This window comes from Acartia tonsa, chromosome 6 (assembly GCF_053477335.1).
Source record: "Acartia tonsa isolate MP-2025a chromosome 6, ASM5347733v1, whole genome shotgun sequence".
NCBI lineage: Eukaryota > Metazoa > Arthropoda > Copepoda > Calanoida > Acartiidae > Acartia > Acartia tonsa.
Window position 1 is genome coordinate 32,169,507 of NC_137265.1, and position 25,651 is coordinate 32,195,157.

At 32.6% G+C, this 25,651-nt stretch overlaps 1 protein-coding gene across 2 annotated transcripts in view; it reads left to right on the plus strand.

The window, feature by feature from the left end:
• The first annotated feature begins 273 nt into the window (after nt 1-273).
• The window catches only part of LOC145322415 (glycerophosphocholine phosphodiesterase GPCPD1-like), a 30,201-nt gene continuing 4,823 nt past the window's right edge, over nt 274-25,651 (plus strand). Inside the window, exons 1-13 of one of the 2 annotated variants that reach the window (XM_080164404.1) lie at nt 274-434; nt 1,089-1,214; nt 15,299-15,346; nt 16,207-16,284; nt 16,760-16,900; nt 18,077-18,212; nt 20,500-20,607; nt 22,914-23,079; nt 23,450-23,510; nt 23,791-23,868; nt 24,222-24,306; nt 24,826-24,963; nt 25,432-25,529. In XM_080164404.1, the coding sequence (XP_080020530.1) occupies nt 424-434; nt 1,089-1,214; nt 15,299-15,346; nt 16,207-16,284; nt 16,760-16,900; nt 18,077-18,212; nt 20,500-20,607; nt 22,914-23,079; nt 23,450-23,510; nt 23,791-23,868; nt 24,222-24,306; nt 24,826-24,963; nt 25,432-25,529 (1,274 nt within the window). In that variant the 5' untranslated portion in view covers nt 274-423. Of the gene's footprint in view, nt 435-1,088; nt 1,215-10,184; nt 10,272-15,298; nt 15,347-16,206; nt 16,285-16,759; nt 16,901-18,076; nt 18,213-20,499; nt 20,608-22,913; nt 23,080-23,449; nt 23,511-23,790; nt 23,869-24,221; nt 24,307-24,825; nt 24,964-25,431; nt 25,530-25,651 lie in introns of those variants that run through there. The other variant, XM_080164405.1, reaches the window with a different exon arrangement.

Here is a 25,651-nt window from a genome sequence, read left to right on the forward strand (position 1 = left end):
GTTGAAAAGAAGTGAGAGGGCAGTTCTTCTTCATTGTAAATTGTTTAAGTGGCCTATTGACAACCCCACCCCCTTTCTATTACTGTTATTGAAGTTCATGTAGCTTCTTTTGCTCAGTTTTTGAAAATAGCTTGAGGCCTTTTTTCGTTGCAAATTGTCATATTCTTGAATAAAAACATCAATTTTAATTCATTTTTGTTGTTCATAATTTTGCCTTTTTTTTGTGCCGCACCCTGTAAATGTATGTCTATTGTATATATTTCAGCTGATGGGAAAAACAACATCAATAGTTCTGTTTTAACGGAGTCGATCAGGCTTTCATAATCATTTAAACAAAGTTATAATTCAAAACAGTGACACAATAACAGCGTCTTTACGGCTGCAAAGTTGTGTGAAAAATCCTTCAAAAAACTGTGTGATTCCATGATGAAAAGGTGAGCGTTACTTTCTCTATAGACTTAAATATACAAACAAGAAGTCTTTTATTTTAATGCAGCTTAACTTTACAAGAAATTTATTCCAGCAGTGTAAAAAAGTACAACTACTGAAAGTAAACTTAGTTATAAAACCGAATCAAGCAATGTTTACATCATGCAAAGCTATAGAAATTTTAAATAAACCAAAATCGAATATAATAATTAAGCAAAGTGAAAGGAATTATATTAAAAATTTCTCTTCGAGGTAATATTTGGCATTTATTTAATGAATTTAATTTTAGATTTGTAATTTTTGTTATTTTTAATCATATTTAATTTTAAGGATACTTTTGTATAAATTTAGCTAGCTGCTAAAACATTTTCTTATCCAGCCGCCATATGTGTAATAAATTTGGCTGGCTGCAATTTAAATTAATTTTAGCCGCTTGCATTACATATGATTTTATATTAATAAAATACTGGATTATCGTAAAAAAAGAACGTAGAAGGTTTCGTCGTATTATCAACGAAGCCTTTTTTACCAAATTTCTAGCCCCTGCGGGGCAATCATTAACATTAACTTATCTATCTTACTTAGTATCAAAAGCTACTGTGAAAATACCTCGAAACCTGCTACTTCGTTTTCTTACAATAATCCAAATTTACGTTAAGGTTGCACAAATTCCGGGTGGAGTGTGAAACCCGCCAGGGAGAGACCCTGGCGGTCACAGGTTCTAGCCCAGAACTTGGATCTTGGTCAAAACCTGGACTCATCCTGCTCCAGCAGACGGAAGAAAGGTAAATAATATCATATTAATTGTATCTGTATAGATGTATAACCCAGACAACTACCTGGCCCAAGTGGTGGGGACTGTATTCGTCTGCTAGCAAATTTCTTTCTGCTCTTTTGAAAAATCATGCATCGCTTTGTAGACAGTTTTTCACGAACAATAAAAATATAATACCTCAATAAATCTTGAAATTTTTTATCTTATTGTCTGCGGAAAGCTGTCTATAATATGATGTGTGCTAAGTAACTATTAGTAAATGTTTAATGGTTGACCTACTGAAATAAATAATTAATTCATGATAAAAACTTTAGAGCATAAATTATATATTTAATATCATATTACTCTGAAGTCTGTAAAAAAGAGTGTTAAAGAACATATTGTAATTTGAGACCAAAAATTCTTAAAATGTAATTTGAGTGCCTATGTTTTTGTTTTAAAATTATTTAAACTGATGTATCTTTATGCCCAAAAAATAGAACAATTTTGTATATTAAGTTCTGAAAGTATTTAAGAATATATAAACTTTTCCAATGCCCATATGCACTTTAATAATATTTCTTAGTACACGTACGTACGGACATAACCTATCTAAAAAGTAGCTGCACTAAAAACATTTTCGTACACATGCAAAAAAATTTGCATCACGTTTATATAAATATATTTAGGTTACCAACAAACATTTAAAATGATCTTTGGACCTATTTAGAATTACTTGCTATTTTTCCCTTAAGATTTTAGTGGAGCATAAAACCCCTCCTCCCCCCCCCCTTCTAGCAGTTTTGAAAAAGGATCATATTGGAGGGGTTGTCTAAGCTCCTTACATTTCTTTTGTAATTTTAAACATAAGAAAGGGGGTTTTATTATTCACAAATGTTTGAAAGGATTCTTCCAATTACTTCAACACATATCTTAGAATATTTAAAAATGCATTCTAAACACGTGCGTGCATAGAAATTTGCCAGAAAAAAGTGACAGGCGGAAGCTACCATCTTGTCATTATGTAAAGATGGAATTAATCTTTTTTTAAGGAATTTTATTTCTAAATAAGTATACCTAATATAGGTATGTCTTATATATACATACACCTAAGCTCTATGTCATAAGTATGAATGTAAAAATTGTTTTTTTAGTTAATTACTATGTAATAATTAAACATTCATTAACAAAAATATTTGATGACATTGTAATATATTGTTATGATATTTACAATCAAAATTATGTTATCATTACATAATATTTTTATTTATCACAACATTCTTATAAGCATTATGAGGCAAAGGGACAAACGGCTGTGCTTTCATGTGGATACTTTAAATTTGTTTTCCTAAATATGCATATATTCCTACTTGTTTTTGTACTGTTTTAAAACAAATTTCTTTGTTTAAGTTAACAATCACAAAGTTTTTTTCCCTTTTGGTTAAAATTGTTTTTTGAAACAAAAGGTCATTATTCATAATTACTCTCGCTTTTGATTTTCTCTCTCACGTTTTATTGATTTTTAATTGTATTCAATTATTTACAATTATATTCTCAGTAGCGTAAGATACTCTTCATTTAGCATAGCCCAGATTTTCTTTTAATTTTGTGTATCCTAGTATAAAGTAATAAGGTTCTTATAAAGTAGCTTAAGAATTCTATATCTACTGAACCGATAGAGTTCTCAATTTTAGGGGAGCTTTAAATAGGTCCCAGGATGGTTTTAGGCTATTTCATTTTTAGATTTAGGCCTTGGGATAGTTTCAGGCTACTTTTCTGCATCCTGTCTTTGAAGACTTAAATTTTTAACAATTCAAATAGCTCGTAAATTTTCTTTTTTTTACCATTATGTTGTTAACTTAACTAAGACATCCTTGTTCTCATACTTTAAATTATTTTAAATGGTCAGTCTAAATCCAGTTTTGTTATGCCAAGCCTCCAAAAAGACTGATAATTTAAAGATTTCAAACAAAACTACAAATAATATTTCAACTAAGGACGTTTCATTTCCATAGCAGCTAATCGGTTTCTATAAAACTTAAGAAACTTGTATTATCATTAATGTGATAGACCAACGAGCCAACAATTAAGAAATGTAGAGTATTTTCTGTAATTTTAGAAATATAAGCTTTGGTATCTTGAATCTTAAATTTGACCTCATTAATCAATTTAGCTAGTCGATTGTAAAATGATTTTGGGAAAATTTTATTTTACAAAGAAGGCGTCTTAACTTTTATTTTTATAGCTAGTCGGTGTTTTTAGTAAGTAGTAGATGTAAAATTTTCCATAGAATTTAGATATGCAATCGGTTTTTTTTGTAGACCTCTTATTTTTGAAGTAATTTAAGTGTTTAAAAAAAATTAAGTCAGTTTTAAGGTACTAAAACGCAACAAAATAAAAGAATAAAATTGTCATTATGAACAAAAATAGTAAGATCTTTAATTTGACACCTTACTTTTAAAATTCTGTTGAGTAATTATTGAAAAAATCTTTTTTTTTAACCCACGAGAATAAAAACTTTGAACTTGAATATATAATTACACAGGCATAAGAAATAGGCGTTTTATATAGTTTTAGAATGAGAAAAATATTACAAATCCATTCTAAGCAAAATTGAAATAAAAAGTTTACAAAATAGTAAATAAACTACAATAATAGAAATTATATGAGAACATTATATTATATTATACAGGCAACCATCTTAAATCGTTATTTAGGGGTAAAAATGGGAAGGGGGTAAAGAGGGACGAAATAAGTGTTGCCTGTACAATATAATATGTTAGGCCATTTTTGTTATTTTTATTTTTTCACTTTTTTTCAATTTTGCCTACAATGGATTCGTAATATTTTTCTGATTCTAAAGGTATATATGAACCCATATTTTTTATGCCTGTGATAGGAAATAATTACGTTCAACGTTTTGATTAAACCAAGGTTTAAAAAATCGATTTTTTCAATAATTACCTGACAAAATTTATAAAGTAAGGTATCAAATTAAAGATCTTACTTTTTTTGTTTATAATGGCAATTTTCTTCTTGTTTTTGTTGCGTTTTAGTACCTTTAAACTGACTTTATTTAAAAAAAAACTTAAATTACTTAAAAAATAAGAGGTCTACAAAAAAACGATTGCATATCTAAATTCTATGGAAAATTTTACATCTACTACTTACTAAAAACACTGACTAACTATAAAAATAAAAGTTAAGACATCTTCTTTAAAAATATTTATTTGATTATTATGTGTTTCTTGAAAAATCCTTCAATCAAAATAATCTATTAGTTCTACAGAATTGCATGATGAAAAATGTAAAGTAATTTAAATAATTTTACATAATTAGATAACAATTTTTTAAAATTTTGAAAATTATATAGTCTGAAATGTTATGAAATATTGCAATAGGTCATTTAAAACCATCTATTAAAGAGATCACGAATTAGTTTTTTCAGAATTCATTTTTATTTACCTTTCCTTATTTATTAAGTAATTTTCATACAATAATTTCTTAAAAGCTCTAAGAAGTTAGAAAAAAAATTTGATTAAAATGCCAAAATCAATTCCACACGAAGTTAACGTTAAAATTTGAGCAATAATTAAACTATAAGAAAAAAAGCCATTTCTTTGCTTGCAGATAAAAACAAAAAAATCAATACTTAGGAAATAATTTTGTAATAAACCTCTATTAATATTTGTCTTCGAACTTTCTTTAAAATGTAATGAAAAAGTTTGGTTTATTTTATATAATCATTAACAAAATTTCGGCATGTTTGATGTATGAAGACAAAAGAAAAATTGATTAAATCTCTATAAAGAATAATATTTAAGAATTAAAGGGAGTGTGTACGTAAAAATTTTTCATCTGATTATCAAATCTTAACATTTACTAAGCACATTTCACTACACTGATCAACCAAAAATGTCCTATTCACAAAAATATCCAGAAATAATGCCTTGATTTTATGGTATTTTGAGAGGGAAAAAGGAAAAAACAGGGAAAATCTGAACGTTTTTGTTTCTTCTAATGTTTGTAGGGAATAGGGATATTTAACTTGTCATATATAGTTGAAACAATTTACTTACTGTTAAGGATTTATTTTATGCTATAAAATTGCCAATTCTTTTTTTTTATAACGTAGTAATTAGGTAATAAAGACATATTTTAAATTCGTATTATTGACAAAAAAATACCTCACTGTCTACAAAGGGTTGAATCTCATAGGTTATATAAAATAATAATATCCTTTTTTATTGTGTTGAACAATAAATAACCCACTTTGGAGAATTAGTTTACACTTTTATCAGACTGTTTATAAAGAAATATTGCATCTTTATTATTTACAAATTTGTAATTAAAGGTGGGCGAGAGATGGCCCATTTAAAGTTAATTGGATACTAATAAAAAACCTGTTTCTGGCTTTGTTATTGTATTTGGTTTTCAATAAAAAAATATTGCTTATTTTATCAATTTCTAAGTAACAATACATTGGATTAAAGCAAGGATTATGTTAAAAGTCAGCTTAACTGTTAGGAAAAATCTAGAACTATGTGAAAAAGTTTAATTTTAGCTATAATGGGAGAAAAAAGCAATTTAATGCACATTTTATATAATACAGAAAATTTCTTCCTTTCCCCGTACCTTATAAAAATCGTCGGAAAAAGCCGTTTTTTAAGCAAACAAAAGCGCGTTTTGCACTATCTGTGAGATATTATGAATGAGATAATGTTAAGATTTGATATTAAGATGAGAAAAATTTACGTTCACAGTCCCTTTAAATTGTTTAAAAAGTGAAAGTATATTATATTTGCTACACACTTTTAGCAAAAGATTCAGTCATTTTACTAAAATATTTCCATAAAAATTAATATTCTTTTTTTTAAGACAATGAAAGATTAGTAATAATCCACACACACATTGACACACCCCAATTATCTACACACAGAGAGATGGAGAGAGAGAGATGGAGAGAGAGATGGAGAGAGATGGAGAGAGATGGAGAGAAATGGAGAGAGATGGAGAGAGATGGAGAGAGATGGAGAGAGATGGAGAGAGATGGAGAGAGATGGAGAGAGAGAGATTGAGAGAGAGATAGAGAGAGAGATGGAGAGAGATGGAGAGAGAGAGATGGAGAGAGATGGAGAGAGAGAGATGGAGAGAGATGGAAAGAGATGGAAAGAGATGGAGAGAGAGATGGAGAGAGATGGAGAGAGTTGGAAAGAGATGGAGAGAGATGGAGAGAGATGGAGAGAGATGAAGAGAGATGAAGAGAGATGGAGAGAGAGAGATGGAAAGAGATGGAGAGAGATGGAGAGAGATGGAAAGAGATGGAGAGAGATGGAGAGAGAGAGATGGAAAGAGATGGAGAGAGATGGAGAGAGATGGAAAGAGATGGAGAGAGATGGAGAGAGATGGAGAGAGATAGAGAGAGATGGAGAGTGAGATGGAGAGAGATGGAGAGAGATGGAAAGAGATGGAGAGAGATGGAGAGAGGATGGAGAGAAATGGAGAGAGATGGAGAGAGATGGAGAGAGAGATGGAGAGAGATGGAGAGTGAGATGGAGAGAGATGGAGAGAGATGGAAAGAGATGGAGAGAGATGGAGAGAGATGAAGAGAGATGGAGAGAGATGGAGAGATGAAGAGAGAGAGATGGAGAGAGAGAGATGGAGAGAAATGGAGAGAGATGGAGAGAGATGAAGAGAGAGAGATGGAGAGAGAGAGATGGAGAGAGATGGAGAGAGATGGAGAGATGGGGAGAGAGAGATGGAGAGAGATGGAGAGAGATGGAGAGAGATTGAGAGAGATGGAGAGAGATTGAGAGAGATGGAGAGAGATGGAGAGAGATGGAGAGAGAGATGGAGAGAGAGATGGAGAGAGAGATGGAGAGAGAGATGGAGAGAGAGATGGAGAGAGATGGAGAGAGAGATGGAGAGAGAGATGGAGAGAGAGATGGAGAGAGATGGAGAGAGATGGAGAGAGATGGAGAGAGATGGAGAGAGATGGAGAGAGATGGATAGAGAGAGATGGAGAGAGAGAGATGGAGAGAGATGGAGAGAGATTGAGAGAGATTGAGAGAGATGGAGAGAGATAGAGAGAGAGATGGAGAGAGAGATGGAGAGAGAGATGGAGAGAGATGGAGAGAGATGGAGAGAGATGGAGAGAGATGGAGAGAGATGGAGAGAGATGGAGAGAGATGGAGAGAGAGAGATGAAGAGAGAGAGATGGAGAGAGATGGAGAGAGATTGAGAGAGATGGAGAGAGATGGAGAGAGATGGAGAGAGAGAGATGGAGAGAGAGAGATGGAGAGAGAGAGATGGAGAGAGAGATGGATAGAGAGATGGAGAGAGATGGAGAGAGAGAGATGGAGAGAGAGAGATGGAGAGAGAGAGATGGAGAGAGATGGAGAGAGAGATGGAGAGAGATGGAGAGAGATGGAGAGAGATGGAGAGAGAGGGAGAGAGATGGATAGAGATAGATGGAGAGAGAGAGATGGAGAGAGATGGAGAGAGATTGAGAGAGATGGAGAGAGATAGAGAGAGAGATGGAGAGAGATGGAGAGAGATGGAGAGAGATGGAGAGAGATGGAGAGAGATGGAGAGAGATGGAGAGAGATGGAGAGAGAGAGATTGAGAGAGAGGGAGAGAGAGAGATGGAGAGAGAGAGATGGAGAGAGAGAGATGGAGAGAGATGGAAAGAGATGGAGAGAGATGGAGAGAGAGAGATGGAGAGAGATGGAGAGAGAGAGATGGAGAGAGATGAAGAGAGATGAAGAGAGATGAAGAGAGATGGAGAGAGAGAGATGGAAAGAGATGGAGAGAGATGGAGAGAGATGGAAAGAGATGGAGAGAGATGGAGAGAGATGGAAAGAGATGGAGAGAGATGGAGAGAGATAGAGAGAGATGGAGAGAGATGGAGAGAGAGAGATAAAGAGAGATGGAGAGAGATGGAGAGAGATGGAGAGAGATGGAGAGAGATAGAGAGAGATAGAGAGAGATGGAGAGAGATGGAGAGAGATGGAGAGAGATGGAGAGAGATGGAGAGAAATGGAGAGAAATGGAGAGAGATGGAGAGAGATGGAGAGAGAGATGGAGAGAGAAGGAGAGAGAGATGGAGAGAGATGGAGAGAGATGGAAAGAGATGGAGAGAGATGGAGAGAGATGGAGAGAGATGAAGAGAGATGGAGAGATATGGAGAGAGATGGAGAGAGAGAGATGGAGAGAAATGGAGAGAGATGGAGAGAGATGGAGAGAGAGATGGAGAGATGGGGAGAGAGAGATGGAGAGAGATGGAGAGAGATGGAGAGAGATTGAGAGAGATGGAGAGAGATTGAGAGAGATGGAGAGTGATGGAGAGAGATGGAGAGAGAGAGAGATGGAGAGAGATGGAGAGAGATGGAGAGAGAGATGGAGAGAGAGATGGAGAGAGAGATGGAGAGAGATGGAGAGAGATGGAGAGAGATGGAGAGAGATGGAGAGAGATGGAGAGAGATGGAGAGAGATGGAGAGAGATGGAGAGAGATGGATAGAGAGAGATGGAGAGAGAGATGGAGAGAGAGATGGAGAGAGAGATGGAGAGAGAGATGGAGAGAGAGATGGAGAGAGAGATGGAGAGAGATGGAGAGAGATGGAGAGAGATTGAGAGAGATTGAGAGAGATGGAGAGAGATAGAGAGAGAGATGGAGAGAGAGATGGAGAGAGAGATGGAGAGAGAGATGGAGAGAGAGATGGAGAGAGAGATGGAGAGAGATGGAGAGAGATGGAGAGAGAGAGATGGAGAGAGAGAGATGGAGAGAGAGATATGGAGAGAGAGAGATGGAGAGAGAGAGATGGAGAGAGAGAGATGGAGAGAGAGAGATGGAGAGAGAGAGATGGAGAGAGATGGAGAGAGATTGAGAGAGATGGAGAGAGATGGAGAGAGATGGAGAGAGATGGAGAGAGAGAGATGGAGAGAGAGATGGATAGAGAGATGGAGAGAGATGGAGAGAGAGAGATGGAGAGAGAGAGATGGAGAGAGAGAGAGATGGAGAGAGAGAGATGGAGAGAGAGAGATGGAGAGAGATGGAGAGAGATGGAGAGAGAGATGGAGAGAGATGGAGAGAGATGGATAGAGAGAGATGGAGAGAGAGAGATGGAGAGAGAGAGATGGAGAGAGATGGAGAGAGATTGAGAGAGATAGAGAGAGATAGAGAGAGAGATGGAGAGAGAGATGGAGAGAGAGAGATGGAGAGAGATGGAGAGAGATGGAGAGAGATGGAGAGAGATGGAGAGAGATGGAGAGAGAGAGATGGAGAGAGAGAGATGGAGAGAGAGAGATGGAGAGAGAGAGAGAGAGATGAAGAGAGAGAGATGGAGAGAGATGGAGAGAGATTGAGAGAGATGGAGAGAGATGGAGAGAGATGGAGAGAGAGAGATGGAGAGAGAGATGGATAGAGAGATGGAGAGAGAGAGATGGAGAGAGAGAGATGGAGAGAGAGAGATGGAGAGAGAGAGATGTTGAGAGAGAGATGGAGAGAGAGAGATGGAGAGAGATGGAGAGAGATGGAGAGAGATGGAGAGAAATGGAGAGAGATGGAGAGAGATGGAGAGAGATTGAGAGAGATCGAGAGAGATTGAGAGAGATTGAGAGAGATCGAGAGAGATTGAGAGAGATTGAGAGAGATGGAGAGAGATGGAGAGAGATGGAGAGAGATGGAGAGAGATGGAGAGAGATGGAGAGAGATGGAGAGAGATGGAGAGAGATGGAGAGAGATGGAGAGAGATGGAGAGAGATGGAGAGAGATGGAGAGAGATGGAGAGAGATGGAGAGAGATGGAGAGAGATGGAGAGAGATGGAGAGAGATGGAGAGAGATGGAGAGAGATGGAGAGAGATGGAGAGAGATGGAGAGAGAGAGATGGAGAGAGAGAGATGGAGAGAGAGATGGAGAGAGATATGGAGAGAGATATGGAGTGAGAGATGGAGAGAGATGGAGAGAGATGGAGAGAGATTGAGAGAGATGGAGAGAGATGGAGAGAGATGGAGAGAGATGGAGAGAGATGGAGAGAGATGGAGAGAGATGGAGAGAGATAGAGAGAGATGGAGAGAGAGAGAGAGAGGTAATAGAATGTCGTGCCGGTAAAAAACATTTTATTTTTCGAACTTCGACTATTTTTCTTTTTTGCATTTTTTATCATTAAAATGATATGCCCAGTTCACAAATAACTTTTAAAGGTCGACCGATTTTTTCTGTAGGTCAACCTAAACAAGTACAACCCACAAATACCTTTATAAAACCGGTCAACCTACAGCTGCTATAGGTCGACCTAAAATTTTCAGAGGTCGACCTTTGTCTTTTGTGAACTGGGCTATAATCATGTTGTGTTACTTTTAAATGACATTTTAAAAAATACACAATGCTTTATCTATTTTGAATACAATTCCCTATAAATGACTGTAATTGTTCGTATTTAAAGCATTTATTATTCAGTTTTCATAATAATGATAAGCGCAGTATTGTTCTGTTTAGAAAATTTGAAAATTCTTTTTCATCTAAATAAATATTTGTTATTTTTTTAGGCAATATTTTTAAAGATTTATCTTGAATTGTCAGTTATCTACCTATATATATAACGTTATTTGCAAATTCACAGCCATAGTTTTACAAACAAATTATTTTAAATTTTATTTTTTTTACAAGTATTCATTTTTGTGTTTTTCATACTTTCTATGTTTTTATAAACAAAATTCTGGTTTCTAAAACTATTGCTCTAGGACTTTATTGGCTTTAAAAATTTAAAGTAAAAAACAGTAGCTTGTTTAAAGTCTAATCTTGAATAAATAATTATATAAATTGGTTAATTGGTTAATTATTATGGCATTTAGAGACTATGTAAAAAAGATTAATACATCTTATCATTGAAAAAGATATTATAAGATAGTTATTTTTAAGAAAAGAAACAATTTCCTAACTGCCCTACTGACGAATCGTTTTACGATATTTTAAATATGCGATGTAAAAATCTGGTTTACATTTTATGACATATTTTAAGGAAAATTTTAAAAAAATTAAATTTTTTGTTAGGAATTTTCCTTTAAATAAAAAATACTGGATTTAAATAGTCGATATCTTAGTGAGGGAAAGAGCAAATAATTTTAAATCAATCTACAATCCATTCTTCTCTCAAAATTATAATTTTAAAGAAGATTATCGCATTGTCCATTGTCATGACGATAAATCCTTTGTAAAATCAATGTAAATTTTATAGGTGTCATTACTTTTGTTTGATTTAAGCTTAAAAAGATAAACTTTATGACCTTTGATTTAAAAGTATACAGTTGTTTTAAATATAAATGTGCTTTTCAGTCGAATTATAGTGTACTTTAACATTAAGGAGCAAGGTATTTATCAAAACGTGGACATACAATGAAATAAAATTTAAATAAATCCCTAAAATAGACAAACGAACATTCTCCTAGTTATAAATTATTTTTTTTGTCAATTTGTTTAAAAATTGCTGAAATTCGTGATGTTTAAAAAAAATAACATTTACCCCCCAGAAAATTAAAACATGAATATTTGTTTATTGTTATATTCTCTTGATAAGAAGCATAAGAACTTCCCATAAAAGTAGCCAAAAAAATGAAAATTAGCAAATAGTTTGAATAATAATCATCATAATTTTCTTAGGGATGGTTGGGACCAAAAACAAAACAAAAAAATAGCATTTTAGACATCTATCTTTAAGCAATAGAGGAAATCACATTATATTTTAGCATTACTGACGGAATTACAGATAGAGAAATGTTATTGACACATAAATTGATTAAATATGATAAGGTTTCTAAGGAATTAACATAAGCATTCAAATTATTCTTACAAGTTCATAATTATCTTTGGATTTACTAGTGGCTTCTACTTAGTTTCTAGCTGGTTAGTCCCAAAAGCCACGTCATATTTGTGAATATAAGTATTTTTTACCAAATAGCTTAAAATCTAACTAAAACCAATGCAATGCAAAGCTATTTTCAATAGCAGCAAATTACTCGTAGAGTTTTTGTACTTATTTTTTTTATATATATTGATCTACTTATTGTTAATTGGTCACGTTTCTCCTCCCTTAAACCCATGATCTGATAAAAACTGACTTTCTTGCCTTGAAAATTCCGGTAACATCCAGATATTTGTATACTAAAGTAAAACACATTCTATGTACAATTACCTAAAGATTAGGAATATGTGGGATAGACTGATGCAACAATTTTGAACTTTTTAAATATAAATAATACAATTTTGTCCATTTTTAGCAAAAGTTAGTGGCCATTGAATAGAAGTGTTTAAACTTTACAAACAAAAACTTTAATTTACAAAGTTAATCAATTTATCGTCCTTTGTCTTATCCCTTACAATTCTTGATTGTTAGGCCAACCAACATATTGAAAAAGAGGAATAAAATATAATAATCAATTGATGATTTAAAATTATCTTTAAACAATCACATGTCAAGTAGGTTTATTAAGGACAAGGGGACGAACGAACGGAGGGACAGAAATTTTACTGTTTTGTATTATCGATCTAGTGATGTTTAGTAGAAATCGTTTTAGAAAATAAATTTTACTGACCCATATCTTGTAAAAAAAGCCTAGAACTAGAATGGCATATTTGCAAATTTACTTATAGAAATTAGAGTATAAATCAAATGCTAACTAAAAGTCAAAATACTAAATTATTCAATAGGTAAATTCTTGAACAAACTTGCTAAAAAATGTTCCTTTATGTGGATTAATATTAATAAGTCTTGACTTTTAGTCACTTAAGGCTTATACGTCAATTAGAAATGTATTGAGTTTTTAAATCTTTAAATAAGAAATCGGTCAATGAAATTAAAACTTTTTAAATTGTAAGATCTAGTATAGATGATATTAAAAACTTTTAGTGCTTAACGGAGAGACGGCTGAACGAACTTGTTAAATTAGAATACAGTATATAATAATTGACGTTAGAAGGACAATAAAAATAATCTTAAAAATCTACGACCCATTAATGCATTGCAGGAGCGCCGTTATTGGATTTTTCTCGCTCATTTATAAGAGTGATAAATAAGTATCATTGAGTCTTGGCTATTCCAGATGGTTGTTTTCATTGTAGGACTTCAAATACCCGTCATAAAGATGTGCGATCTATCCACAGCCCAGCTTTTAAAGCTTTTGGTTTTTTAAAAAGGGTCGATTCTTGGAACATTTTTACGTAAACTGTATCGGATAAAACATATTTTTATAAGGAATACATAAATATTTTTAAAAATGTTGATTATTGTTGTTTTTATTAACAATTTTTATATTATTTAATAAAAACAAAATATTAGATAAGTAATAAAACAAATAAACAACAAATTTAGAAGGTCATATATTGTTAAAAGTAAATATATAATTTACTTATTTGGCATCATCTTTATTAAATGACTTTAAATTTACTATTTCAAGTTATGCGTTTATTTTACTTATTAAAGTAAGTTTACGATTATTATGGGGTAACAGCTCACTTCTTACAATTTACTTATTTTCTGTTAAATTCTATGATCATAGTAATTTTGTCATTTGTTTCTTACCAGAGATAATACCAGGGATGAAGGGGTTATTGTAATGTTAATTATACGGGTCTCTGAACCATGATGATAGGGTCAAACGTCCCTCAGAGAACCAACCCTTTAATTGCACGCCTTAATTGTCTATCAGTCTTTGTCAGGTCAAACTGTGCATCGTAATGTAAATACGCCTATAGTTCGCTACCTAGTAGCATTAGGCACTGCTTTAACGTTTTTAGTTATTACGCAGGGTTGGGCAGAATTTGGAACCTAAACCTTCCCGGCAGACATCGAGCAGATGCTCTACGCATTTCGCCAGAGCCGCAAGTTAAGAATTAGAGTTGTCTGATGCTTTAAAGATCAAATGATATAATTCAGCCTTTCTGCAAGAAATAATTATCATTGCATGCTGCTCATAATACCAGGGAGAAAGGGAGGGGACAATGGATCGAATATTCAATTTTTAGGAGTCTCAGACTTTGGGGACTGGCTTAAAGGGAATGTGCAAGAATTTAGCAGTTTCTGACTGAGTTTGGGGACCTGCGCATAGAATGCCGCTACTCGTTATGTATGTTTTGAATATTGCAGACGGGGAGACGGGATAAGGGAAGTGGGGGGAAGGGAAATAAACACTCGTTGTGTTAGTTTGGAATGTAGCAGACGGGGAGAAGGGAGAAGGGAGGTGGGGGAAAGGGGCAAGGGAAATAAACAGAATAAAAAGGGGCAGTCATATTCTTGCTAGGAACTGGCCGGGTCCAATAATCTTTTAATATAAAAATCACACCAAAACACCTCAATATATTTCATCAAAAACAAGTTATGATTTCACTTTACATGACGCTATGGAAATCTATTATTCAATTAACAATCCCTTTATAATTTCCTACAAATTTATTAGATTAAACTGGATTTCATGCCCTTTCTTTGATAACTCTTATATTGAATTAATTGCCCATTGTCCCCTCCCTTACTCCCTGTCATAATACGCACAAAATATAGGGGGCTTGTTTTTTGGGGGTTTTCCATGAACTGATAAGAACTTGAATATTTAAATTATATGGTCAATGCTATTGCGTCATTATTATATCTAGATTTAAGGGCTGCGTCACAAATTTTTGATAAATTGTCTAGATTAAATTTAAAATTACAAACGTTTATTAATTTAATTCTAATTTTCTAATTTAATTATTTAAACTGAACTTCACAAATTATTTGTTGGCACAAAAAGACAGATTGATACAAGAAGATAAATAAAAATATAGATGAATATTTAATGCAATTGATGCATATCCTTATCTTAAAGTAACAGCATGCAACAAACAGGATCTCACTAGCTGCCGATCCGATATGGTTCTCCTTTACAATACAGCTTTTCATAGGTCGGTGGAGGGGGAGAGGGGGGTCAAAGAGAAATCGCCCCAGCTCAAGTGCAATTAGAATACCTCTAAGTTCGAAGCCGCTACCAGACGTATATAGCGAGTAGGGAAATTCAAAATTATAGATAAAATCAGAAATGAATACATAGATAATTATAAAATTTTTGATATATTTCTTCTATTCAGGGATGTATGGGAAGGTGAAGTGGAACTGTGTACAGAAAGTGTTCATGATTACAGGATTGTTACAGTTCATATAAATTATTAATTTGTCTAATTTTTTTTTTAATTGTCAATTATTTGTTATATTGACTTTGCTATCACTTGGTAATTTAAACATTACATTTACTTAATACTTAAAAACAAGGATGACAACATCCATAAAAGCGAAGCACTGGAACGGTAGGACAAACGGACATTAATACTTATATAGTGTCTAAACTGAATAATCAGAATATAAAAGTATAAGTCGAAGCAAAATAATAAGTAAATTTGTTGAAAAACTGCTTGATACAGGATAATTTTTATGGACATACTTACATTTTTAGGACTTGATTATAGAGTTGCTTCGCTTATAATATTGTTTTTAGTTGTCCCAGGAATCAATATATCAAAAATCAGATCAAACGGATAATTAGATCACATAAAAATTTGTTGTTAAAAAAGTAGAAAAATCAACATGTTTAAAATGGACATACGGACATTCTGGTAATGATTATAGAGTTGCTTCGCTTTCTAAATTGTACCTAACTACTACAGGAATAATCATGCAAAGTTTGAAATCGATAGGACAATTCTAACATGCCTAAATTAGCGAATAAAAGCTATCTATCTCGGACGGACGTACGGACGGACCGACCCTAATTATAGAAAAGCTTCGCTTTTAATAATTATAGAAAAGCTTCGCTTTTAAAAACTACTAAGTTTGGATTTATAACTGTTCGATGATCCTCTATAAATCGGGGAATCTCCTTATCTTACATAACTAAACCTAATCTATTATAAATCACAAAAAAAATTTCTTGTTATTGCTGTGCTTTTCATGGTAATGATTGGAATGTACAAACTTACCCACATGAACTCTAATACCCCCCTTACAGATATTGTGTAGTGGTGGTGCTACAACCCAACAGATTTATTGTCAGAAGATGGGAGACACATGCACACCCAAGGTATGGTATGCTAGAAACCTAGATCTACTTTTCATAGTTATTCTAATAATAAACCAGATTTACAGTTTTGAATGTTTGCATATTTTTCTTTGATTTTAAATTTTTCAATTTGTTAGAATTGTCCTAACGATTTTAAATCTTGCATGAAGAATTCCGTATCCACAAGATACGTTCTAGGAAACCAAACAAGCACCTTTATCATCTTTACCAGAAGACTAGTATGTCCATTCTAAACATGTTACATTAACATTTTTATACCAAATGAAGAGTAAAAATTATTCCTTTTGATTACAAAAAATGATTCTTGAGACAACCAGACATAATTTCAACGGATATGACACATGTGATTAATGAATGGCATGGTGGTATTCGATCTTTTAATATCGACATTATATCCAGCCTAACCCTCTTCTACTCTTAATGTCTTATCTTTTAACGCTTTTCTAATAATAATTAAATTCATGATTTTTTTTAGAACTGTAACTGGAACAGAAACCACTGAAGACGTGTTTGGTAAATGTGACGGCGTGGTGAGCGTGCAACGGGGGTGGCTCACAGAGGAAATGGTCGTACAGTTCAAGCTCAGAGACACTGGACTTAATATCTGGAAGAGAAAGTAAGTTGGCTTTTGTATAGAAGCTGCTTTGTTTTTTGGTTTGTCTGTTATAAACCGCATAAAACATAAAACTATTGATTATTATGGTATGTTAACCAGCAGTCCGAGAATGTACGTACAAAGATTTCAAAAGTACACGGGTAAATAAGAACTGTCATACTGTTTCTGAAGATAAATTAGTTTTAAAAATATTTAGTCTAGTATTTTTCACTAATTAAATCTCATAAAAGATGTTTGTAAAACTCTAAAAACATATGTACAGAAAAGGCACTACACAAATAATTTTACTTGACATAAATTTGCACTTCAGCCTTTAAGCTTAATATTTTACATATTTGAGGAGGCAGGGGACATTTATAATAACGATTTCTTATTCGTTGGATTAAATATTCTAGGGATTTAAATTCAATTTATATTGGTGGGTTCATTAAGTTAGGCAACCACTAATTGCAATCTATAGAAGGGATAATTTTGTGTTTAATCATTGGAGATGTGCATTAATTTATCGACCATTGTCTTATCCCATTAGATTCTTAGAGGTTAAAGATAATTGAGTTTTTATTTTTTATTTTAACATTCTAATAATTTTGCAATTCCTAATAAAAAAGAACACCTGTAATCAACTAATTCATAGAAATTAACACATTTTTGTTTATTACTGTAAAGTTTAAAAAGTCATTTAGAATTTTAAGAATCTAACTGTTGAGTAATTAAACTTTTTTACCGCAAAGTGTTGTTATGTCATATTTTTGCTAGAAAACCGTTGCTTTCCCTTGAAGTTCCTCTCAAGTTTTAGTAGTTATGCATTAGTTTTTACTAGACTAAAAATAAGGAGGGAGGTATAAGGGGTTGGGGGATTCTTTGCTCGACTGTACACTATGAGGAAACCGCTAAAAATCCTTAAATTATCAAAAAAATGTAACACTTCGAATTTTGACATAAACTGCACAATACCGAAAAACACTAAGACCGCTGTTATGTCAGGCGGGGACAGTAATAATAAGAATTGAAATGTTGTTTTTGCCCACAAGATGAAGAAACGTATAGTTAGTTAGAACTTAAAGACAAAGGTTACTCCTCTTAGTTATCTTAAAATGTTGGACCTGACGTTTATAATTTATTGACAAAATCCAAAGAAATAAATCCTTCAGTGTTATCATTAATATTTTTTTTTAGATTCGCCGGCCACAGATTCTGGATTAAGATGACCCCAGTTGACCAGGAGCTGGCTAGCAACCATGAACACGAAGAAAGTCTGGATGTTTCAGAATTGAGGATGAGATACAAAAATTATCCTATTGTTGAAACTGCGGTGAGTTTTTTCTTGCAAATATCGGTTGTCATTAAGCCGCTTTAGACTACCTTCTTAGAGTATTTAATACTTAAGAAATTACAGTTTTGATTTAAGTAGTGCAGTAATAACAAGCAATTAATTATAAAGTATGCACATCTATAAAGTTCAGGATTTATATTAGTGGAAAAAAACCATCCTATTGTTGGAATTGTACTTTTTGTAGCCGCTTAAAGTCGCTGTTGATTTAATTTTAAAAAATGAATCATGTAAAAAATTTATTGAAAAGTTTTTAAATTAAATATCTAAATCTTCATTTTACTGTTCTTATTTTAGTTACCTCACCTAAAAAATGTCACTGTAATAGAAAATGAGTTAATTTAAATCACATGCTTTAAATTAGATTATGACAGCTTCTCTAACAGTTATTTTTGTCATTGCTACTCTATGCTATAAAGTAGTAAGGTTTTTTTTGTCTGTGCGTTAAGATCTTTAGAAATATTGAACCCATTGGTTTTCCACTGGCTAGTAGTAACTTTAAATGGCATAAAACCTCAAATCTAAGCTTTTTTTTGATAATCATAATAATCAAACATTAATTAAAGTATTTAAACGAAATCTTTAAACTAAAAAAATATTTTTTTTTGTAAAGTACACTTCTGTATCCTTGTTTTTTTTGTACATATGAACTTTTATTGTTGTGTATATTTCTAAATATAATGAAAAACAAATGTTCATGCACATATATATATATGATAAGGTTTTTATTTTAAGATTAGAAAATAGTAAAACAATACATTCAAATAAAAATAATTTATCCTAGAAATGGTATGCAAACCTGTTCTATAACACTTCTATTCCCTGATACTTTACAGCTTCAATTATCCTTTTCTCGTTGTCTATTTCTTGCTTTCTCATCCTCTTTCTTTCTTTTATTTGATTCTCCTACTTGTTTTGCCTTATAAAAGATGCTGTGAGTATTGGTGCAAAAAATATGACGTAACAAAAAAAATTAGCCAATGAGAGGCCGTTATTGACCACTGGCGGCAATGGTAGTGGACACTCATTGGCTAATTTTTTTTGTTACGTCATATTTTTTGCACCAATACTCACAGCATCCTTATAAAATACTAGCATCTAGGAGAGGGAGGGGAGAGGGTGGGGGGTGTAAAAACTAGCCTAAAACAATCCAAAGACTTAAACCAAAAAAACAAAATAGCCTAAAACCGTGCCAAGCTTCCGTTGAAAGGAGAACTCAATCAGTACAGTTATTGAAATCTTAAGCTTCAGACAAAAAACCTTACTACTTTATATATTATCCATAAGACACAGTGTTTCGCCCTTTTAGGTCATCAGTATGGCTCAATTCATTATTAATTTTATAAGTGGCGGGGCTTGAACCGGGAACCCTTAGATTACCAGACCATACCTACCCATTGCGCCATATAATAGGATTGTGGAACTGGAATGGGTCCTTCTTTTCCTCTATGCTTAAATCCTTAATTTATAACCTCTGTACAGATTTGCCTAGCATACAAGGAAGTATAAAAAATTGCGCAATTTTCTGAAGGAAAAGCAAGCTATTTTTGCACCCAGTGTTTTTATAAAGCAGTAAAAATTTGCAATTAAAATACTTAATTACACCAATAAAAAAAAATTAATAAAATAACAGTTGAAAAAAAACCTTCAAATCAATCGGACAACTATTTCATATTAGTAATCCCTTACTTAGTGAAGTATAAGTTCACTTTTTCAAAAACTTTGCTTTTTCAAAAACTTGGCTGTTTTTTCTTCGATATTTGCAGATTTTTTTTGGCACAACCATCCCTTTCAGTTGAATCTTTTCCCCCTTTCAAGTATTATTGTGTAAGGCAAATGCGTAGAATTTGAAGAAATTTGAAGAAAAAAGAATAATTACATAATTTTGATTTGTTTTCAATTTGTTTTAAATATTTTTTTTTTGTAGAATTTAAATTGTTTTCTTTTCTTACTCCTGATTTTTACTGACATAATCAATCTAAATATTAAGAAATAGTAGAATTCATAGACTTTCTACGACCCTACTCTTATTATCTTTGTTTTTAGATTAAAATCTGTCAAAAAAGTAACTTTACAAAGTGTCTAAAAAATCGGCAGTGTGACGTCATAAAAATGAGGGAATATCCATATCTTTTTAAGGGGTTTTCTTTACCACTTCTCCAATCCTTCCTTATTTTTATGACGTCACATGGCTGATTTTTGAGACACTTTGTAAAGTTACCAAAACCTATGGCTGCTCTACTTTTAACTAATATTTGTTTTTGTTTAGTGCCTAAGCGAGGAAGGGTGTGAGAGGGAGGTTCAAGATCAATTTGGAATCCAAGCCAACACTCTCTTCACTCTCTTTGAAGTTCAACTTCTCAGCCTTACCAATGTGGTATGTTGTCAGTATACCAGTATTGTAACCATGTTAGACATATACAAGGACTAGGGATATAGCAATGCAAGAATTACGCTAACTTCGGATCATGGAAAGAAAATGAAGTAGCGGGTTTCGTCTTATTTCACAGTAGCTCTCCTTTTTATAGCCCCTGCGGGGGCTCTAGCCCTGCAGGGACTAAAACTAAAATTTACTTAACCTAACCTAAAATAATCTATCAAAAGCCACTGTGAAAAAAAACGAAACCCGCTACTTGGTTTTCTTTCCATGATCCCTAACTTCAAGCAAGTCAAAAATATGTATAATGTATTTTTACCATATTTTCTTAATATTTCTTAAAGTGTATTTATTATCAATTAACGTTTTTGACTTGCGAAAAGCTAGCGCAATTTTTTTAGTGCCATATGCCTAGTCCCTGATTTATATTAGGTGGAATCATATAAAAGTTTGTAGTTATGGTAGGGAAAAGTAATCAAGGCAGTAATCAATGAAGAAAATAAAAATTAAGTTATAATAGGAAGTTAAAAGTTAGAAATTTTTTTTATGGCATAAAAGTTTTTGAATATAAAGGGTACAATGAAATATATTTGCATTTGGTTAAAAATATCAGTGAAAATAAAAAAGAAGTATCTTTAAAAAAAACTTGATTTTTAAATACCTCAGGCTATAGACTTAATTTGAAATTTTAAAGTTAGGTTTTTAGATTTTACAGCATATTTTAAAACTAAATTTTACTTCAAATATTATATATTTGATTAAGTTTATGCTTAAAGCTTAAAAACATAAATTATGTTCTAAAGTTACAATTTTCCCAATTTTATCTTTACATTGAGGTTTGGTGAATTTTGTTTTGTACTATGTGATGAAAAGTAGAAAAAAGATAAAACTGGAAAAAAAATTGAGAAAAAAATCATAATACATAACTTATGCATTTTGATGAAACTAAAACTGTAATTCACTTAAATTGGTTAAAAAATCTATCAAATTTAATAATATTTTTTAAAGAACCAAAAAAAATAACCAATTTTTGTTGTTTTTACAGTGGTTACTGCATGTAGTTAGCTATCTGACAAGAGCTAGACAGCTATATTATATATTTATTAAACATTTACTAATAAAAAAAGCATCTTCCATGAACCTTCCCCATAACTAATTTTTTGGGTACTTTTCAGGCTTCATAAAGGAGTTGGTGAGTGCTAATGACTGGTGGCACTGATGATGTAAGTATCCTGCAGGGTGGGGAGAGGAACATGGATCATAAATTAATCTTACTCCCCAATTATTATAGATGAAACTTAGTTTGTAAGCTTGAAAAAATTTATGCCACGGTTAAGAAATTATGTAATCAAATTTAATTAAATGCATAATTTCATAAATATATATATGTATAATTGGAAATAAGATCAATTTATCATCCATTGTCCCATCCCTTTCCCCCCTGGTATCCTGTATCATTGATGGAAGCCAATTTAATTATTACTTGGTGCACAGATATCTCCTGAGTCCTGTTCTGTAAGATCTCTAAGATGGCAGAATTTTTCCACAGCAGACTTACAATTTTAGTCATTTTGTGACAAACAAAAATTTAATACAAAACACTCTTTTAGATATTTTTGAAAGAATAATTCTTACTGATTAAATAAAAACTTTTACTTTCTAAGCGGCTGCGGTTGTCGATTACTCGGCTGCCTTGCTTCAGCCGCGACTAAGCCTCAAATTTAAACCCGTTTGGATGCTTTGACAATCTTTTGAAATGATGGAATGACATATTTGGGTCAGGTTTGGACTTCTAGCTGATTTTTAAATTTTCCTGAGGTTTACAGTCAGCTGACGCGCGGCTGCCGAGCTCTGGCAATTGGAGACAAAAGGAAAATAGCAAAATCGAACCTTTTGAAAAAATATCTAACAGATTGTATTTTGAAATACAAAAATTGTCAACAATGTCAAAAGCAATTTTGTTTTCTTTTAAAAGTAAAACTTATAAAAAAAAATTTGTATTGTAAAACAGGTAAATGTTTGTTTCGTGATGTTTATTTTTCACCTACATAATCACAAAAACACTTTTATTTTCATAATTTCTATATATTATTGTAATAATATTTCATTAATTATTATAATGTATTTTATATTTGTTGCATCTTGTTCAGTTTATTATTTAAGCTATTTTTGAAAGGGTAAATGTTTCCATCAAATGAAAGTGGAAAATGATAAAATTAACAATAATGAGGTCAAAATTAAAATGTCAAAAAATAATTAAATATTTAAAAGGCAAAAAATAAATTTTACAACAGTTTAAATTTCAGGCTTTTCTGGTGGATGTATACGGGCGTGCTGAGGGCAGGCGCGATACCGACCTGCCGGACCATGTGGGCATGTGCTACATACATTCAGACTCTTTGCGGGACACCGAGGGCAAGGTGGAGGCCACTATTACATCCATCAAGCACCAACCTATTGGCAGGCTAGTTGGTGAGTACCATTTTCACAGGGAGGGAGGGGATATTGGTCTAAAATTTACTCCGATTTACTGTTTTACAATCACGTTATCTTGGGTACTTCTACTGAATTTTGATTGATTGGTTCCAACTTTTCAATTAATAAATTTAATTAACAGAAGGGATGATTTTGTTCATAATAATTGTGGGTTTATACCAATTTATTGTCCATTGTTGCATCCCTTAAGAAAGTTGTCAAACGTAAGTTGTCTTTTTGGTCAATTGAATTTAAATATCCCCAAAAGTACCATTATAATATTATTTAGCTTCCGATTGATAAATTTCATGAACTATGACAATAATAACTGAAAATTTTTATTTTTAACTAATATATTTTGTTTTAGTTGACTATCTTGTGATAAATCCAGTGGAGAATCTTAATTGGGACTTTTCTGCTTCCAAGAGGTAAACTTTTTGTCATCAAAAGTAACAGGATGTTTCTGTATCTGTGTGATCTTGCTAACCAATGGACCAATAGTACAGTGAAACTTCTTTTAGGTCCAGGGAAGGTTTAAAACTATTAAGAGACCAGGATTTTAAGTGGAATATTTCTGCCAACTCGCTTCGTTTATTTTTCCTCTTTAACCACCTTTGTATAATTATGAATTCCAAAGCTTTATACTAATAAATGAACTTAATGTATGAATTAATTTCTACAATATAGTTTAACATTTTTTTCCTTTAGAACCATGTGGAACAAAGATTGGAGCGCGTTGGATGTTGGTCATAGAGGCCTTGGAAACTCTTACACCAATGCTCAACAGTAAGTAAATCTATTGTAGGCACGGACATACAGACACGCCATGATTATATTTGTAGTAAGGATTTTCTTCAAAAAAATATCATGACATAAAATGAAAGACAAAATCAAACTACGACGACCTTTTAATCAAATATGATGTACAAAAAAGAAAAAGATTTATTCTTATAATTAGAACATTTTTGTTTCATTTTATCATTGTTTTCATATTATGTTTCATTTTTCGACTGCTAAAGCCGGTTATAAAAAAAACTATCGTTATCCAATTGTCCTAGCTTGGCTGCTGATTCCAAGGAAACGAAGCAACTAATTCTTATTTTGCCTGACTAAAGCAAATAAAAAGTGCCCTTTTTTAGTTGTTCCAACATACGAGAGAACACAATAGCTTCCATGAATGATGCTGTGCTACACGGTGCTGATATGGTCGAATTTGATGTTCAGGTACTTAACAAAAGAGAGAAAAATGATATCACACAATACATATGATAGCCCATTACGCAGAATAAATTACCAATGGCAGGCCAGTATACATTTTAATTGACAAATGGTAGGCCAAATTGACGTCATTTTTATTGGCACTATAATTCACGTGAAATTTGAAGGAAGACAATTTCAAAGTCAATTTCCCAAATTATTTAACCCTAGATGAAATTGATTACTATGCCATTATTGTATTATAATGATGGCATACAATGTTTTTTTTATCAGAGCATTAGATCAGCTTATGCAAAATTTTAATAAATAAAAAGGGACTTTGTTGACCTATAAATTAGTAAAACTAGTGCCAATTTTTAATAGAATTATTTTTGTTGGCTATGTGATAGATTTTGGCTAAAAATAACAATGTTAATCGAATGACTACAGTCTTTTGTTAACACAAAACTACAAAAAAATAAATAACAGGGCTTGATTTTCCTAATTCCATTTCAAAAAAAATATCTTATAAACCTTTCTTTTCAGGTGTCTTCCGACTTGGTTCCCGTGATATACCACGAGTTCACCCTGTGTGTGCAGAGCAAGACCAAGGCCGGTGGATCTGATATCATGTTGGAGGTGCCGGTCAAGGATCTCACTGTAGCTCAGCTACATGGCCTTAAGGTATCAATTTAATTGACCATTTTTGTCTTATATATACATACAAGTACTTTTCTTAGACCTTTTCCTTCTTATTTACCATAGAGCATACTATATACCTATTATTTCGGCTATATTTTTAGAGATGATAAATATACCTTTTATAAGTTTGATGTATATTTTTTACATAGAACAAGGTCATATTGTTTTTTTTCTGTATTCCAATTCCGGTTGTATCGAGTAAATCCATATACTGCATAGCAAAAAGTAGGGAAAAGAACAGGCAAATAAAAATATGGCTTAAATAGTAGCAAATTTAAAGGCGGTTTGTTTAAGATTTTTTAATAAAATGTCGGTCTAAAACAGATCAGGATAGTTGAAAAAATGTATCTAGTTAGCTACCTGTCAATCAAAAATCTTTTGTTTAAAAAACAATAGGTAGACTTATCTTTTTTAAAAGTTACTTAAACTTACTGGAATATTTAATTTTAGGTTCACCATCCCTCTGAGAAGTCTGCAGGTGTGAAGGAGTTCATTGAGGTTGACCAAGACCATGCTGCCTTTCCAACACTAGAGTCTGCACTTCACAGGTATACATGAAAAGATTTAAGGTTATTCATAAAATATTTCCGGGAAAATAATAAGTCCTGAGACGAAGCCGCTATGTACTAAGTCGTATGGGGGGGTTGCACCTGGACTTATCAGTCAACTT